General features: G+C 43.5%; 2 protein-coding genes across 2 annotated transcripts; both read right to left on the bottom strand.

Annotated features, from left to right (window-relative positions):
- Positions 1 to 4,553: 4,553 nt before the first annotated feature.
- On the bottom strand, positions 4,554 to 8,875 carry chchd1 (coiled-coil-helix-coiled-coil-helix domain containing 1). Its single transcript, XM_069174725.1, has 3 exons — positions 8,569 to 8,875; positions 5,566 to 5,684; positions 4,554 to 4,744 (listed from the first exon to the last, which is right to left on the bottom strand). The coding sequence occupies exons 1-3, from the start codon at positions 8,705 to 8,707 to the stop codon at positions 4,634 to 4,636; spliced, it is 369 nt and encodes a 122-aa protein (XP_069030826.1). The 5' UTR covers positions 8,708 to 8,875; the 3' UTR covers positions 4,554 to 4,633.
- LOC138213561 (dynein heavy chain-like) lies at positions 5,708 to 7,875 on the bottom strand. Its single transcript, XM_069174746.1, has 6 exons — positions 7,871 to 7,875; positions 7,480 to 7,815; positions 7,168 to 7,407; positions 6,998 to 7,082; positions 6,181 to 6,756; positions 5,708 to 5,833 (listed from the first exon to the last, which is right to left on the bottom strand). The coding sequence occupies exons 1-6, from the start codon at positions 7,873 to 7,875 to the stop codon at positions 5,708 to 5,710; spliced, it is 1,368 nt and encodes a 455-aa protein (XP_069030847.1).
- Positions 8,876 to 19,915: the final 11,040 nt, after the last annotated feature.

Genomic DNA, 19,915 nt, shown 5'->3' with positions numbered 1-19,915 from the left:
GGTTTGTAAATGCTTCATTTTTACAAGACAGATTTATGATTGATAAAATCTGGTTTAGGGGCAGGAACACGTGCTCCCTCTGAACCCAGGACTCCCTGCAGAGATGACACCGACTCATTCAACTCAGAGGATCAGACAGATTTAAGATTGGAGGGGACAAAATTCAAAAACAAAAAAAACCCCACTTCACTTGACTTCAACTCCAATGAATTGATAAATGCCAGAAATTCAAAATGATGTTGTAAAAAGGAGAAATCAGCCAATCAGCTCCTCATTAATCTGACAGGACACAATAGATCAGGCCAGTCAGTGAGGTCGGTTCAGCTGAAACTATAACAGAGTCTTAGACAATAGATCCTGTAATATTATTCTAACTCATGAAGGCTGAATAGTTTTGACTCACTGCTCTCCTCAGAGGGACCAGAGGACAGTCAGACACTCTCACCTGGACACTCATGGGGACGAGTTTTCATCAAAGCCAGACCAGAAACACAATCCCTGTTCCTCTGGACTGTCATGGATTTAAAGTTCACGTTTACCAGAGCACACTGTAAACACAAATGTTCAGATTAATTAAATAGATTATGTCTTGAAAACTTAAAAAAAAAGCTGGCATGTTTGTTAGTGGGCTTGCAGATGTCAGGTGTGTGGAGGCTCCGCCCACAGCTCCTCAGGTGTGTGGAGGCTCCGCCCACAGCTCAACCTACAATAGAAGATGTTTACTCAAGCTTTTAAGTTAATCGCACTTAATGTATTTGAGGTGATCCCATTAACTGAAAATATTTAAATTAAATTATTTAAAAAAAACTTTAATTTAACTGTAATCAAAGTGTGCATGTCGGATGTGATCAAAATATCTAACTTCTGAAAACAGCTGACTTTCATCAACTCCAATCAGTTGCCTTCACTTTTTGTTTAATTCTGGTCATTTTTGGGGGGTTTACAGTGCAGGAAGTAAATATGTACGGTTCAGTGTGGATGAAGGTGACGTAAGGTGTGGTCATAATGAAGTACAGTTGTGTCTGGATAGTTTCTCAGTGATCGTGACAATCTGACACCGGAGAAACATCTGAAAACAGCTGCAGCGTCTCGGCCAACAGTCAACATCCTGTCTCAGTAACACTCTGGACATCTGACGGAGATCTGACGGAGATCTGACGGAGATCAGCTGGGCCGGGACCAATGAAAAGGCTCGAGAGGCCGAGTTTTAATGGATCAATTTGGAGGCGCTGATTGTTTTCCTGTTCAACCTTTCGCAAGCACACATGATTGTAACTCCCGATCTCGATCGTATCATCTAACGTCTCGCTGCGCCTCTCGGGGAAGAGGCCTCAGAAGCTTTCTGGATGTTGGAGATAGCATCGTCTTCACAGATCCCCGAGAACAACCGTGAAACAGCTGAGAATTTTCTGTGACTAAATCCCAACAAGGCGTCAACAGGAGCTGGACGAGAAGAGAACGCTGATCCACAGACCGCACGCAGGAAATCAGTCAAACATGAACCAGAGAAGTCCTGAGAGCTGGAGAGTTATTTAGATTCATGTGGTGTCATCAGGTATAAACTGCTGCTCCCTCAACATCTGGAGGAAAATGTTTCCCACAGTATGAAAGTGTTGGACAGAAAACACACCGATGGTTTGGTATTCTCGGGATGTGTGTGTGTTTGTGCTCTGTAGCGGGCAACAATAAAATCAGCTGTGTTTAACATCTGGATGTTGAAGAGGAATTCAAAGAGTCAGCGGTCGAGACGCCCTTCAAAGATCGAATCTTTCAAACTGAAAGCTGCAGACTGAGAAGACTGAAGAGATGTCACCTCAGTACGTTTCCAAACATCAGCAAATCTCCCTCAGAGCCTCAGAAGACATGCGGTGTTCCAGATGTTGTACTCGTGTTCCAGATGTTGTACTCGTGTTCCAGATGTTGTACTCGTGTTACAGATGTTGTACTTGTGTTCCAGATGTTGTACTCGTGTTCCAGATGTTGTACTCGTGTTGCAGATGTTGTACTTGTGTTCCAGGTGTCGTACTCGTGTTGCAGATGTTGTACTTGTGTTCCAGATGTTGTACTCGTGTTCCAGATGTTGTACTCGTGTTCCAGATGTTGTATTTGTGTTCCACATGTTGTACTCGTGTACTAACACTCATCAGTGTGTTCTCACTGTCAGTACAGAAACATCAATTCACTACAAGTACCAGGATGATGCACTCAATAAATAGAAAGAAGTGTGAAACTACGGACACTTTCCACCCTAAACGGTCGCCATCTTGGCTCCGTAGAGGAAGGGGGCGGGGCCACCGACGTAAAGGATTTTCAAATTAAAAGCGTGTGAAGAAGCTGCAGCTGTTCCTGAACACACAGTGTTTCTTTTCCACTGCTGCTGCTGGACAGAAGAATCAGTGTGTTTATTGAGTGTTAAACAGAGGACACAGAAACACATTGAATTCTGGGTAAAATAATTAAAGCTGCAGATATTTTGGAAGTCGATGTTTCTGCAGTCCACAAGTAAGAGTCTGAACATGTAAGAGCAGTATTTGTTCATGTAGGAGAAGTCTGTCATGTGGAGCGCAGCATTAAGCCCTTGAAAAGACGTGTCTGAAAGAGACTTAAACCGCTCTGAGGAGTTGAACGCTGCTCAGATGGAACGACTACATGGGAACTCACAACCTGCTGACTTTGCTGTTATTTTGAATAAAATGTAAAAGTTCTCAGATTTGGATGAACCGACTGGATGCAGGATGCAACAACACGCCTTTCGTCCACTGCCAACATTTTTTTTGTCCCACTAGTGGAAGAGACCTGAAAATAGCACTCAACTATTACTTCGGTAGAGATTTCATGCAGTACTTTTACTTGTAACAAAGTACTTTTACTTCGCTGAGTTGGCACTTTTATAGGATGTGATTACTTCTCCCACAACTGTGTGTCGTGAGCATGTTTCCATACATTAAAATCAGGTGAAAATGTATTGAGTTTGGTGTGAAGCAGTGAATAAGGAGCTGGCAGACATGAATGTGAGAGGAAGTGAATTCTCTGCCGTCTGGACGTTTGGGAGGAAGTGATAAGCAGGGCGGGGAAGTGGTTCAGTATAATGAGGGCAGATAAACAACAGAAAATGCACAGCGGTGCAAACACAACAGGAGATCCTTCCTGTCCCTCAGACACAACATGAAACACTCACAACATCATTAACCACATGTCAATATGTCTGCCAGGAATAAACTGACTGATGGAACAGGGCCGGACCAGGAAACAGGAGGGACAAGCTTCCTGCTGTCTCCTCCAGTCAGATGACAACAGGAACAACATTATGTTTTATTTAAATCTGGGTTTAGCTGAGCTCAGCACAAAGACTGGAAGCATGGGACAGAAGTGAGAGCATCACAAACAGAAAAAAAAAGATTTAACAACTCGAAAACTTCATTAGATTGTGTCATGTGATGAAAAATTATGAATTATAACAAAGAAGTAAATGAGTGATTTGCAGTTTATGGAATATTTGTCACCATATCTGTCGCTGATGACTTGATGAACAGGAGGAAGGAAAATCACATCCAACTGAGAGTCACACTTCATTTTGGTGAATGAAAAGATGACGAACAGTGAAGTGATTTATCTTGTGGAGGACATTCGTCCTCAGTGAGTCACAGCTACATGCTGCACTTCAGTGAAAGTGTGAGCTGCTAAATGTGTATTGTGAATTACTTTTTATATTGAGTTGGTAGTTGGAACCAGGACGTTGGTTGAGGTGTTATTATGCAACATCTACAATCATAAGATAAGTTGTAACTTGTCAGTATAAAAAACAACCTCGTAGCATACTTGGTTTTGATGGGTGGGTTTATTTTCTGCTGACACAGCACACCTGCGTTCCTGCATGTTCCAACACATCGACCATCAACTGCAGTTTAAGAGACTCAAACCCAGAAAATAAAAGCTGCAAGCAAACACGATGCATTCCAGCAGGATGACGGAGAGGTTTTAAAAAGGGTCACTCCTCCCATCAGTCTCCTCATCCGGAGGAGAGGAAGAGGAAGAGGAGGAGGAAGAGGAGCGGAGCTCTTAGCCTGGATGTTAGTTATCTAAATCAACATCAGCAGAATAATTCAACACCAGGAAACATCAACACACACTTCTGAGGAACGGAGTAGAAGAAGCACTCAATGTCACTAAAGATGATCACAAATCAGCTGGAGGAGAGGTGGAGTCTGAGGGTGGAGCTGGTCCAGACATTTAAATCTGGTACACCGGTAACGCTCTGCATCATCAGTGGATGACACACACACAGACACACACACACACAGACACACACACACACACACACACACACACACAGACACACACACACACACACACACACACACACACAGACACACACACACACACACACACACACCTGATGGATTGTGGGCTGGATGAAGCCACTCGGACAAATTAGATTGAGGCAGAGACGTGGGAGTCAGCCGAGGACGTGAGGACACATTTCCTTTATATATTAAGAGCGTGCAGCAGCCGGCTGAAATATGAAGCGCCCACAGGGAGGAACAGATGCAGAGTTTGTGTTCAAATCACTTTATTATTCATCCATCACGTTTTAAAGTCCTATAAAACACCTGACTCAGTCCACCGTGCTCTCCTAGATCTCCGTCTGCAGGTTGGGATATCTCCTCAGCAGGGTGTTGGCTTGTTTCGGCGGCAGACGTCCTCCCTGGATGTTGCTCTGCTCCGACTTATTCTTCACCGCCACCTGTGGAGGAGGAAGAGGAGCGAGTGATGCGTTTCATAAAAGTACAACGAGGAAACTTCAGGTGGACATGAGAACCTGACAGACGGCATCATGCTGCTCTCAGACTGATTCACAAAAATAAAGAGGGACTTGAGATTTAACAGTTAGCGCCACCTAGACTGTATATAAAAGTGGACGCAACTTCCGGACTCCAAAAAGCTGTCAATAAAATGTGTCCATCAGTTATCTCGGTGTTGTTAGCTAAAGTCACTCCTTCTTATTAGTTTTCTGGAGGTCCATCTGAAAATAATCCCTCATTCATTAGAAAAGAAGATTCAAGAAAGCATCTTTTTGGGGGGCGTGTCTGTTTGATTGACAGGCCTGTTGTGCAGTCAGGTTACAGCTATCGGTGGGCGGGACGTAGTATCGTCAGGTTTCCAATCAGATCGGTCAGATCCACCGCTGGCTCCTCCCCCAGCTCGTCCAAATATGGTCACTTCCTGCTCCAAACCGCTCCGAACTAGTAAGATGGTGACGGACAGAATCTGAACTGGAGGATTAATAACGTTCATGAACCAACGATGACATCACTGATGGATGATGACATCACTGATGGTTGATGACATCACTGATGGCTGCTGGTTGGTTAATACAGACATTTATATCAGAACTACCTCAAGTCAGTCATCTTCAGTAAACACTTAAAGTTTCTCCAAAAACTGAGTTCACCTTGAGGACACAGTTCCTTCAGTTTGTATTGTTATCATGATGACTGACCGACTCCTCTTCCTCCTCCTCCTCCTCTTCCTCCTCCTGTGAAAGGGTTAAAAACATGAACATACCTGAGCTTTCGCCACACACGTGTAGAAGCTGCTGATCTGGTTGGAGCACATGTTGTCCATGAAGTTGTTCTGCTTCCAGCAGGCCATCAGGACGGACATCTCAGTGATGCAGGTGGCCTCTGGGGAGGAACATGTTCATGGTTCAATCCAACATGGAGAAAACATGGATCATTATCAAGCCACAGAGGAGACACAGCACAGGAGTACTGTAGAGAGTACTGTAGAGAGAGTACTGTAGAGTACTGTAGAGAGAGTACTGTAGAGAGTACTGTAGAGACAGTACTGTAGATAGTACTGTAGAGAGAGTAATGTAGAGTACTGTATGAGAGAGTACTGTATGAGAGTACTGTAAGAGAGAGTACTGTATAAGAGTACTGTATGAGAGTACTGTATAAGAGTACTGTATAAGAGTACTGTATGTGTATGAGAGTACTGTATGTATAGGAGAGTACTGTATAAGAGTACTGTATGTATGAGAGTACTGTATGTATGAGATAGTACTGTATGTATGAGAGTACTGTATGAGAGTACTGTATGAGAGAGTACTGTATAAGAGTACTGTATGAGAGAGTACTGTATAAGAGTGCTGTATGAGAGTACTGTATGAGGGAGTACTGTATGAGCGAGTACTGTAAGAGAGTACTGTATGAGAGTACTCAGAGTACTGTATGAGAGTACTGTATGAGAGTACTGTAAGAGAGTACTGTAAGAGAGAGTACTGTATGAGAGAGTACTGTATGAGAGTACTGTATGAGAGTACTGTATGAGAGAGTACTGTATAAGAGCACTGTATGAGAGTACTGTATGAGAGAGTACTGTAAGAGAGTACTGTATGAGAGTACTGTATGAGAGTACTGTATGAGAGTACTGTATGAGAGAGTACTGTAAGAGAGAGTACTGTATAAGAGTACTGTATGAGAGTACTGTATGAGAGAGTACTGTATGAGCGAGTATTGTATAAGAGTACTGTAAGAGAGTACTGTATAAGAGTACTGTAAGAGAGTACTGTATAAGAGTAATGTATGAGAGTACTGTAAGAGAGTACTGTATGAGAGAGTACTGTATAAGAGTACTGTATGAGAGAGTACTGTATGAGAGTACTGTAAGAGAGTACTGTATAAGAGTGCTGTAAGAGAGTACTGTATAAGAGTACTGTAAGAGAGTACTGTATAAGAGTACTGTATGAGAGTACTGTAAGAGAGTACTGTATGAGAGTACTGTATGAGAGAGTACTGTATAAGAGTACTGTATGAGAGTACTGCATGGGAGTACTGTAGAGAGAGTACTGTAGAGAGAGTACTGTAGAGAGTACTGTCGAGAGTACTGTAGAGAGTACTGGAGAGACAGTACTGTAAATAGTACTGTAGAGAGAGTACTGTAGAGTACTGTAGAGAGAGTACTGTATGAGAGTACTGTATGTATAGGAGAGTACTGTATGAGAGAGTACTGTAAGAGAGTACTGTATGAGAGTACTGTATGAGAGTACTGTATGTATAGGAGAGTACTGTATAAGAGTACTGTATGAGGGAGTACTGTATAAGAGTACTGTATAAGAGAGTACTGTATGAGAGAGTACTGTATAAGAGTACTGTATGAGAGTACTGTATGAGGGAGTACTGTATAAGAGTACTGTATAAGAGTACTGTATGAGGGAGTACTGTATAAGAGTACTGTATAAGAGAGTACTGTATGAGAGAGTACTGTATAAGAGAGTACTGTATGAGAGAGTACTGTATGAGAGTACTGTATGAGGGAGTACTGTATGAGAGTACTGTATAAGAGTACTGTATGAGGGAGTACTGTATAAGAGTACTGTATAAGAGAGTACTGTATGAGAGAGTACTGTATAAGAGTACTGTATAAGAGAGTACTGTATGAGAGAGTACTGTATGAGAGTACTGTATGAGAGAGTACTGTATGAGCGAGTATTGTATAAGAGTACTGTAAGAGAGTACTGTAAGAGAGTACTGTATGAGAGTACTGTAAGAGAGTACTGTATGAGAGTACTGTATGAGCGAGTACTGTATGAGCGAGTACTGTATAAGAGTACTGTAAGAGAGTACTGTATAAGAGAGTACTGTATGAGAGAGTACTGTATAAGAGTACTGTATGAGAGAGTACTGTATGAGAGTACTGTATGAGAGTACTGTAAGAGAGTACTGTATGAGAGTACTGTATAAGAGTGCTGTAAGAGAGTACTGTATAAGAGTACTGTATGAGAGTACTGTAAGAGAGTACTGTATGAGAGTACTGTATGAGAGAGTACTGTATAAGAGTACTGTATGAGAGTACTGTATGTGAGTACTGCATGGGAGTACTGTAGAGAGAGTACTGTAGAGAGAGTACTGTAGAGAGTACTGTAGAGAGTACTGTAGAGAGAGTACTGTTGAGAGAGTACTGTCGAGAGTACTGGAGAGACAGTACTGTAAATAGTACTGTAGAGAGAGTACTGTAGAGTACTGTAGAGAGAGTACTGTATGAGAGTACTGTAAGAGAGAGTACTGTATAAGAGTACTGTATGAGAGTACTGTATGTATAGGAGAGTACTGTATGAGAGAGTACTGTAAGAGAGTACTGTATGAGAGTACTGTATGTATAGGAGAGTACTGTATAAGAGTACTGTATGAGGGAGTACTGTATAAGAGAGTACTGTATAAGAGAGTACTGTATGAGAGAGTACTGTATGAGAGTACTGTATGAGAGTACTGTATGAGAGTACTGTATAAGAGTACTGTATGAGAGTACTGTATGAGGGAGTACTGTATGTGCTCCAGCGCTAGTCTTCCTCTCTCCAATGGTCTTAAACTCAAACTCACCAGCATTCACACAGCTGGCACAGCGCACAATATGTGTCTCTCTGTCTCTCTCTCTGTCTCTCTCTCTGTCTCTCTCTCTCTCTCTGTCTCTCTGTCTCTCTCTCTCTCTCTCTGTCTCTCTCTGTCTCTCTCTCCTGCGGACCTGAGTGAAGACCCCCCTCTCCCCCCCCCCGGTGCTCCTCCTCACCTCCTTTCGGGGGCCTCCGGTCGGCCACAGCGTCCCTCAGGACCAGAGGCCTGTTGGGCTTCAGGTCCGGTGTCCGTCCCTGTCGGTTCAGCAGCCTGCTGACCTTCTCCTGGAACAGGACGCCTCCCTGCGCCGCCATGTCCGCTCCTGTCCTGAGCTCCGGGGAGAGAGCCGCTAACGGCCCGCGGAGGTCTGCGGTCCTCTGTGATCCGAGCGAGCGATAACAGAGCGGTCGGAGGCCGACAGTCTTCACCTCAGTGCCTCATATGTGCTCCGTGGTTGCGTGTGTGGCGCCATGTTGTGCCGTAAATAGCAAATTCAGTGTCGTAAACTCACGCGCCGTCGTAATTTTCAGCAGTCTGTAAAACGCTTTCCTTCAACGAACCGACCCAAAGAGGACGGAGAGCCCTGCAGGACCGGTTCAAATCAAAACCAGGGATGGAAACGTCTCCTCTTCATTGTATATGACGAGGATTAACTTTGAAGGACAAACAAAGTTCATTTCTTTAACAATTTAATAATCAGAACCAAATATTATACACATAAATGTCTATTTTCTAAATCCTCTCCAGTGTGAAATGCATTTAAAAATAAACTCTCCTAAACAAAAGTGAAACAAACCCACGCCACAAAGTTAGATGTTTGTTGTTGTTGTCTTGTTCTTTTGTTTACTTTTGTTTATTTTGGTATATATTGACATCCATTTGTGAAATATATAAATATTGTATTGTATATTAGGAGGTGTGACCCTAAAGCAGCTGATACTCCACCACATGTTCAGAAAGGACACTGTTGTTGTTGTTTTGTCTTGTTTTATGTTCTAAATAAAGTTTAAGGAAATAAAAAGCTTTCATTCAACTGCCCGAAGTACAAATTTATACTTTATGATAACAATTATACGACTTAAATATAATTGATATACTATAATATATATATATATATCATACTATATTAGTTATATACATACATACATATATATATATATATGTATACAAATTATATCAAAATAAAAATGAGTGCTGCCTCTGGAGTCAGGGTGGAGTTGATCCACTGTAGGTGTCCTCCTCTCTGTTTACCTCCTCACATCCTTCCTCCTCTCTGTTTACCTCCTCACATCCTTCCTCCTCTCTGTTCACCTCCTCACATCCTTCCTCCTCTCTGTTTACCTCCTCACATCCTTCCTCCTCTCTGTTTACCTCCTCACATCCTTCCTCCTCTCTGTTTACCTCCTCACATCCTTCCTCCTCTCTGTTTACCTCCTCACATCCTTCCTCCTCTCTGTTCACCTCCTCACATCCTTCCTCCTCTCTGTTCACCTCCTCACATCGTTCCTCCTCTCTGTTCACTTCCTCACATCCTTCCTCCTCTCTGTTCACTTCCTCACATCCTTCCTCCTCTCTGTTCACCTCCTCACATCCTTCCTCCTCTCTGTTCACCTCCTCACATCCTTCCTCCTCTCTGTTCACTTCCTCACATCCTTCCTCCTCTCTGTTCACTTCCTCACATCCTTCCTCCTCTCTGTTCACTTCCTCACATCCTTCCTCCTCTCTGTTCACCTCCTCACATCCTTCCTCCTCTCTGTTCACCTCCTCACATCCTTCCTCCTCTCTGTTCACTTCCTCACATCCTTCCTCCTCTCTGTTCACTTCCTCACATCCTTCCTCCTCTCTGTTCACCTCCTCACATCCTTCCTCCTCTCTGTTCACCTCCTCACATCGTTCCTCCTCTCTGTTCACCTCCTCACATCCATTATGCTGTATTTCTGACGCCTCCTTTCCTACAAGCTGCTGAGTCAGGTGATCAGTTCTCTGTACTGATCACAGAAATAATTCAGAAGCTGAAATATCATCAGTTTTTTTTAAAGGTTTAAATGTTTTGAAATCCTGAAACTTTCTGATTATTTCCAGGTTTCCATGAAGGTTTGACAGATCTGTGATGTGGTTTCAGACCAGTGGATGCCACTGTACATGAAAAAATAAAAATAAAAACTGTTCTCAGATTTAAAACCATCTCACTGAAGGAGTTCAGGATAAATATAGTGAGTCGGCACGTTTTCCTCACTCCGACAGTCTGATGAACATCTCCCGGTAGACGGAGAGGAACACAAACGAAAGGATATCACCTCCACATCGATCACGTGCTTCACGTCATGCTCCCAGTGATATGACAGACACACCGAGCTCCCGTGGCCGTTGGCTACGTGACACTCAGAGAGAAAGCAGACAAGTCGTAACACCCGCCTGCGTCTATTAATGAGATCAGCTTCACAACATCACACCCACTCTGTGCTTCTCACCTTTCACTCTCCTCCATCTCTGACGAGTGGGTGAAGAAACACCTGGAAGGTGAAAGCCACAGATTCAGGATCACATGCCGCCACATCATCTTTCATTTAAAGTGCTGAGTGTCCCGGGGGAAGCGTCTGTCTCTGCGTCTCGAGCTGCGTCTGTCTGCTGAGGACTGGATTCCTTTCTTTAACATTTTATTTTCACACTTACAGAAAGTGGTACAGGAATAAAATAGAGATGACAAAAAAATAGTGATAATTACAGAACAGATAACAAAATTAAGGTCAGCCTTATGATACAGAAATAAAGTGCAAGATGAAAGAGTGAAAACAAGGAGAAAGGATGGATGAATGAAATATGGACAGAAAGAAAGAAAGAAAAAACCCTGAAGAGTTAAAGAGAAAACCAAGAGAGCACCATACCTGAGCAGGAAGGTACACAGGGACGAGTCAGACGGCCTGATGTGAAGAAGTCTCTGTCTTCAGACTCTAAATGTACATTTTATTTTCTGGAGTAATGACGAAAGCCACTTTCACACTGTTTCACTGTTTCCACACTTTGATCCATGTTTTATGGAAACATATACGACAGCTGCTTTGATTGAATAAACAGATGATTCACACGTCAAAGGCAAGTTTATATTATTTTATTTAATTAAACACACATGTTGGTTCCTCTGTCTGTGTTCAGGTTCTGGAAGGAAACATGAGGTTCAACAGGCTGCAGGTTCCTGTTCCAGTCACACACACACACACACACACACACACACACACACACACACACACACACACACACACACACACACACACACACACACACACACACACACACACACACACATCAGGATCATTTCTTTTCTCACATTATGAAGCATTCGTGCAGCATTTGTTCCAAAGCTTTCTAAAATGTTCAACAACAGTATGACAAAGGGAGCAAGAAGTCTATTGAACTTTTAACCTTCACGACCTCTGACACTCACACACACACACACACACACACACACACACACACACACACACACACACACGCGCGCGCACACACACACACACACACACACACACACACACACACACGCACACACACACACACACACACACACACACACACACACACACACACACACTGATAAATACTGACAGTGTTTGAGCATTCTTCTGATGAAGCTCTCTCCTGTTAACCTCCTGCAAACACATACACACTGTCACGTTTCACACACGTCTACACACTGAGCATACACACACGTCTACACACTGAGCATACACACACGTCTACACACTGAGCATACACACAAAACCCCAGTGAAACACACACTGAGGACAAACAGAGAGTTTTTCTTCTTGGTGAGACTGAAGAGTGGAACCATGAACACTTCTCCACGGTCCTGTTTCATCAGACTGGTTCCAACATATTCACCATATGTCTGTAATTATGACGTTGTGTTTGTCATCTTGTAAACAGGGAAAATGATTGTGTCTGCCAACGTGTCCACGAGTCACCGCAGAACTATTCTTCTCTCACCGCGGAGCACGAAGTGCAGACAGCTCCCAGCTTGTTGGGGTTATCAGCAGTTCTCAGGAGGTAAATCATGTCATGTGTTCATAACGGAGAGGAACGCTGGCTGACTGGAGGTCTGCAGGTTATAAAGAAGAGAGACAGAACCGGAGTCATTATCAGGAACTCTGAAGGGGACAAACTAACTTCCTGATGGCTCACCTGCAGAGTTGTATGGAAACACAAAGAAACACAGCAGTGTAAGAACTCTGATACTTCAGTAAAATTATTGATAATCAATACACAACAAGTAGTTCTGACCCAGAGATCTGATTGGTCAACATGCTCAAATCATGATGACATCACATCCTGCTCATCACTACAAATATCACTCCACCTCCTCAATGGGAATATATTTAAAATTTTAAAAATTTCCCCTCGGGGATTAATCACCTAACCTAACCTGGAATTAGAATAGAATTTCATCTAATAAGTAATATAATGTAGTTTCTACTTGTTCCAGATCTATTAAATGTCCCATTTGGTGAAGTCGGGTCTCTTTTGGTCCTTTTTGGTCGCTCCGAGCACCCGTACCGTAACACCACGGATAGTCACGCACTTACAATCCTAGAGGAGGCTAGCTGGACCGGTTTGGTTTGAACACATGACACGGAGCTAAAATGTTAAAAACACATGAGTCCATGGATATCTTTGTTCATCAGATATCTTTGTTCACCAGATATCTTTGTTCATCAGATATCTTTGTTTACCAGATATCTTTGTTCCTCAGATATCTTTGTTCATCAGATATCTTTGTTCATCAGATATCTTTGTTCACCAGATATCTTTGTTTGTCAGATATCTTTGTTCGTCAGATATCTTTGTTCGTCAGATATCTTTGTTCACCAGATATCTTTGTTCATCAGATATCTTTGTTCACCAGATATCTTTGTTCGTCAGATATCTTTGTTCACCAGATATCTTTGTTCATCAGATATCTTTGTTCATCAGATATCTTTGTTCATCAGATATCTTTGTTCATCAGATATCTTTGTTCACCAGATATCTTTGCTCGTCAGATATCTTTGTTCACCAGATATCTTTGTTCATCAGATATCTTTGTTCATCAGATATCTTTGTTCATCAGATATCTTTGTTTACCAGATATCTTTGTTCCTCAGATATCTTTGTTCATCAGATATCTTTGTTCATCAGATATCTTAGTTCATCAGATATCTTTGTTCATTAGATATCTTTGTTCATTAGATATCTTTGTTCATCAGATATCTTTGTTCCAACCAGACTGAGCTAGCTGATCAGTTTAGTGTTTCTATTTTTCTGTATTTATTCAGTTGGAGACTAGAAATCCTCTCTGTTGCTAGGGTGGTTGCTAAGGGCCGGACTACTTCCTGGAGTAGGAAACATTACGTACGTTACATAAGAGTCTACTGATTTTTTTCCAGTTCTTAGTCATACCTTGTTTGTTGCCATGGAAACGGAGATGCACGAACAAAAAGTTTAAAATCTTGAGAGTAAGTTGCTCCACATTTTAATTACATGTTTTATTTAGATGGTAACTTGTTGTATAATTTTAACGCCATTAACAACAGTCGTGCCAAGAAGGACGTTGAAGCACTCGAGTGTAATCTTGCATAAACAATCTCCTCCAGACATGTTGGAAGATGAATAGTCTGCTTAGAATTTAAATTTATGTCTTGTGATTTTCCATAAAAAACATTCCTTCACCTGGTTAGAAACTCAAAGTGACTCCTCCCTCTTCCTCCTCCACTCTGGGATGCAAATATTTTACCTTTCTACAGAGAAACTTTGTTAAAGAGAGATGAAACTCAGATCCTTCAATCAACAGAGGTTGAATCTCTTAAGTTGGACAGAAACTGATTTTGATTTCCAAACCGACCTCTGGATGTTTCTGCATTTTGTTTTCTTGGAAATCAACAGTAGTTTCTGCTGCTCCGTGGATCCGAGCCTGTTCGGTGCTGAGAACAGATTCAGGAATGCCTTTCAGCATCTCAGCTTTGCTGTGCTTGTGTTTCTGGCTCCAGCTGTAGCATGACCTTTGACCCCCTCTGTCTTGTTTGCCCTCAGAGTTACTCAGGCCTGAATGCCCTCCGCAGATCTGCATATTGTCAGTGCAGTCAGTGGGAGGCTGGGCCGGGGAACAGCTGCTCTGTCAACACGTTCTGGTACGACCCGTGTGACGGTGTCACTTCATTGTCTGATTCAACAACAACATACTGATGGTGGGCTGCTTACAAAGCAGCACAATGGAGGGAACCACGACCAATAAGGGAGTAACAACCAGACTTTTTAAATAGACTATAAACTCAATTTAATATTATTTTCTTAGTCCCCAAAGAGATTACCTCACCTCGCCTGGTGCGAACCAGAACCTAATTTTCCTCCATGAATACGGTCTGTCCGCCTCCAGAGAATCGTTAACAATCGTTCAATCCTATTGGGCGAAGACCTCCGGCTCATTTTAACCAATCAGCTCTCACCAAAACCTCTGCAGCAGAAGATACCTCACATCAACTGAGCTGCTGAGACAGTAGGTGGTGCTGAGGCTCCGCCCACAAAAAGAAGAAGAAGAAGAAGAAGAAGAAGAAGAAGAAGAAGAAGAAGAAGAAGAAGAAGAAGAAGAAGAAGAGGTGTTAAAAGGAAGCGTATTCGTTTCAAATAGCATTCTTTTTCTTTTTACTACAAACGTTGCACTACAGATGTGACAAAGTGGGTCAAAGTTCAAGACGCATGTTTATGATGAAGTAGTCCGTCCCAATGGGATTCATACGACATACAACAGTACATATGTAACTGCAGTACGTACTAAAAGTCAAAAGAAATACTGTGAGATTCAGAAAAGTGAAGCTGTGAACCACCTTGTTTCTGTTCAAGCCACGTTCTCCTTGTTCTCCTGATGACCTCGCTGCACCACACACCAAAATAATAATCTAGTTTCCAAAAGGAATAAACAGCGAACTGATACCGTAGTACTGACATTTTTGTTTTGCAGAGAACCACCGACCCCGCTAGATTTACTGTTGTTTGAAGGCTGACTGACTTTTGTACTAAATCACACTCAGCCAGCAACCAGGACCACTTAACGTTTGGAAACGAGCCAGACGTGAAGGCAGGAGGAGTCTTTACAGACCTGCTCAGGTTCTGGACGGAGTTACAGAGTCTCACCTGACACATGTGGGCTCCCACATGCTTTTTATACTCACACTTGGTAGCATGACACACCCATGTGGGCTGATTGTACTGGTCAACTGGCCTGCATGAAGCGCTCCCTGCAGTTTGTGTGTGTGTGGTGTGTGTGTGTGTGTGTGTGTGTGTGTGTGTGTGTGTGTGTGCGTGCGTGCGTGCGTGCGTGCGTGCGTGCGTGCGTGCGTGCGTGCGTGCGTGCGTGTGTGTGTGTGTGTGTGTGTGTGTGTGTGTGTGTGTGTGAATAATAAAAGTGAATAATTAATGGCGGTGCAGGGTCTGGGGGCAGCAGCAGCTGCTGCAGTGTGGAGAGGGACAGGAGGAAGTTTCATGGTGTTTGTGTGTGCATTGAGGGTCAGAGAGGATTCCCCCCCCCCCCCCCCCCCCCCCCCCCCCGCTGAGTGCTGATCCTCAACCACAGCTGTTAACAACACAGAGGATGAATGCTGTAGTGTGTAAAGTGTGTGTTGAGGTGAGAAATCAAGGTGAGCTCTGATGTGCAACAAGAGTTCGGCGCTGACAGCGACTCATCAGCAGTAGATCTAATTATACCCGGTAGTACAACACACTTCAGCTCCAAGAAAACCACATGTAGAGAAGTCAATGAAATCTTTTTATCAATTCAATATTTTAATAGTATATACAAAGTTATGAAATGCAATAAAAAAAAAAAAAAAAAGGATATTGTATGAAAATAAGACTCAAGCTGAGACAAACTGGACTTATTCTATAAAATGTGTACATTCATGCTTGAGTTATCTGGATAACGACACAGTCAGTGTCCACGTGTAGCAGGATGAGGGGAAAAGAAAGAAAAAGTACCGAAGAGCCACCGTGTCAGGGAGGAGGTGAATGAAGCACACCTGTTAACACCGGACACAAAAGCCAAAGCAGCATGGAGGAGAACTGAAGGAGGAGATAATTCAATGTTCAATTCAGTTTCTGGACATATTTACTCTAAAAAAAAGTGAAGTTTAGTTTATCCAAGAGCTCTTGTGGAGATCAAGGCCCTGTTGGAGCCGTGTGGATCGCTGTTTGGCTGAGATACGTCTCTGTTAAAGACACTGCAGGCTTCTCCCTTTCCTTCCTTTACGTTACCCTTTCAACCCTAAATCAATGAATCCTCATCTTCCTGGACATTAGAGCCTTGAGGTGAGGTAAGCAAGCTCTCCCTAACTCATTTGTATTTGCATTTCGTAAAACGGGTAGAATTGTGATTATTCTCCTGTCTGGCGCTCAACTCTTGTTTTGACTATTGTGGAGATAAACTACATGTTAATCAGTGACTGTGCAGTAAACAAACTCTGGTCTTGTACATTGTCTGTACTGTGTAGTCTTGCTTGTTATATTTATTGTACACGTAGCTCTTTCTGTACTGCAGGAACATCAACATAAATGGAGGCCAGTGTGAGAAGCTGCAGAGGAGCAGCACTGTCCTGGAGGTTTGGAGGCTGAACCAAAAACAACAGAACAGATGAGGCTGTTGGGAAGATCAGCAACAGACGGTCACACTGCAGCTCCTCCACACTGAAAGGAAGTCACATGTATCTCAGCCAATAATTTTGTTCTTTCTGCAGTTTTTCTAAAGATACATAAAGTTTAAACAGAACGAAACCTGCGATTTTGAAAAACAATTTGATCAGAAACTGAAGAAGAAGAAGAAGAAGAAGAAGAAGAAGAATGAGCAAAATGTATATCGTGTAACACTTACATTGGTACACTAAATGAGAGCAAGTGCAAATAAACAGTCTGAACAAAAGACAGACAGACAGACAGACCTACAGACAGACAGGCAGACAGTCAAACAGACCTACAGACAGACAGGCAGACAAACCTACAGACCTACAGACAGACAGACAGACAGGCAGGCAGACAGTCAAACAGACCTACAGACCTACAGACCTACAGACAGACAGACAGACAGGCAGACAGTCAAACAGACCTACAGACCTACAGACAGACAGGCAGACAGACCTACAGACCTACAGACAGACAGACAGACAGGCAGACAGGCAGACAGACCTACAGACCTACAGACAGACAGACAGACAGACAGGCAGACAGTCAAACAGACCTACAGACCTACAGACCTACAGACAGACAGACAGACAGGCAGACAGTCAAACAGACCTACAGACAGACAGGCAGACAGACCTACAGACCTACAGACCTACAGACAGACAGACAGACAGACAGGCAGACAGTCAAACAGACCTACAGACCTACAGACCTACAGACAGACAGACAGACAGACAGGCAGACAGTCAAACAGACCTACAGACAGACAGGCAGACAGACCTACAGACCTACAGACCTACAGACAGACAGACAGACAGACAGGCAGACAGGCAGACAGACCTACAGACCTACAGACAGACAGACAGACAGACAGACAGGCAGACAGTCAAACAGACCTACAGACAGACAGGCAGACAGACCTACAGACCTACAGACAGACAGACAGACCTACAGACAGACAGGCAGACAGACAGACAGACCTACAGACCTACAGACAGTGTTTGGGGGAGTTGAGTCAGAGGGAGGTGAAGGGCGGCCTGGTGGGAAAGCGACCGACTGTCTGACAGACTGAATTGATTATTCCAACAACAGCATTATCTCAGAGAGCACGTGGTGTCTGGAGAGCAGCAGAGTTTTCCTCTGAGACATCACCGTCCTCCTCCTTCACACACCAACACACCGCTGCATCGCTGCTGCTGCTCTTTACAGGAGCAACACCAACCCTCCATATTCATGAGCAGCCAGGAGGGAACATGTGCTCAACCACAGATGGAGTGACGCTGCATACAACCAGAGAGTTTACCCTTCACATCTGCCTCCAAGCCCAGTTAATAAATGACGAAGCTGTTCTCAGTGAGAATCAGGCTCCTGGAGGAGGAAGAGGAGCTGCCTGAATACTGATGACTTGTGTTACCTATTTAGGAGAGTGCTTCCACACAGAGAGTTAATGTGTTCAGTGATTTCTCAGACGGCTTTTCTTTATGCTTGGAAGGAGACCATGTTGTCATTTGACACGTTGGCAGACGCTCAGTGTTTTGTTCTGGCTTCAGTCTTCGATCTGTTAGTGTTGTGTATGTGTGTTGGGAACAGGATGTGAGAGTAAACCGGGTCCTTCAACAACACATTTATCAACATGGCTGCTTGGAAACACCGATGCTCTCACATATTGGCATACAGCTCGTTATAAACAAAGTTTTCCGAGCACTTTCCATTCACCCACACACACATTCACACTCAAAGGGTTCAGACCTCTCTACTATCTGAGCCACAGCCAGGGCACCGACACCAACCATCATCCATCAGTGATGTCATCAACCATCATCCATCAGTGATGTCATTGTTGGTTTGTGAATGTTATGAAGCCTCCAGTTCAGATTCTGTCCGTCACCATCTTTGCTAGTTCGGAGCAGGAAGTGACCATATTTGGACGAGCTGGGGGAGGAGCCAGCGGTGGATCTCACTGATCTGATTGGAAACCTGACGATACTACGTCCCGCCCACCGATAGCTGTAACCTGACTGTACCACAGGCCTGTCAATCAAACAGACACAGCTGAACCCCAGTTGGACAACTCTCTGTCCTCCACTGTCACCTTGAACTACAGTACAGCATGAGGCCATGTGCTGAACCTCCTTCTGGTACTGTCTAGTCCTCCATGACTTATGGTTCCAATTATAGACTAGAAAAAATAATGTCCACACTATTTAGTGAGCCAGAAAAAGATTCAGTATGTCCCAATATATTGCATGGTAAATGCAGCGTGCCAAAATCACCAGGATGTTCTACTACATCAGGTCATATTCTGTAGTCTCCAGGCCGGCTGCTTCGCTGGCTGTTCTGACCCACAATCCTCTGCAGCATAAGATACACATGGACTGAGCAACAGAGAGAGATGGTGGTGCAAATACACAAAAGAAAGAAGAAGAAGAAGAAGAGGAAAAGAAGAAGAAGAGGCAATAAAAAGAAGTTTAACTTTAAGTTTAACTTTAAGTGTAGATCTCATTTCAAATTGCATCTTTTCTCGAGTCAGATCCACATCTCGCTCTTTCCTAACTCGTCCAAATACGGTCACAAAACAGTGAGATGGTGATGGCTGAAATACCGAACTTAAGGCTTCATAAGCGGGACGTCACTGATGTTTGCTGCTTGTTTCCATATTCAACCACAGCGGTAGACGGCGTTCAGCCCCTGACACCTCAACACCCACAAGAACTAGGAGATCACTGTCGGCTAGGAGCGACACACCCATCTACCTACATCCACATCTCTGCTGACCTCACCTGACCCATAAACTCCTCCATCCTGGTCAGAAAGGCACGTCAGAGCCT

This window comes from Embiotoca jacksoni, unplaced genomic scaffold, assembly GCF_022577435.1.
Source record: "Embiotoca jacksoni isolate LCO1_2020_lvr unplaced genomic scaffold, fEmbJac1.0.p SCAF_60, whole genome shotgun sequence".
NCBI classification, from domain to species: domain Eukaryota; kingdom Metazoa; phylum Chordata; class Actinopteri; family Embiotocidae; genus Embiotoca; species Embiotoca jacksoni.
This window is presented reverse-complemented; position numbering and strand designations above follow the sequence as displayed.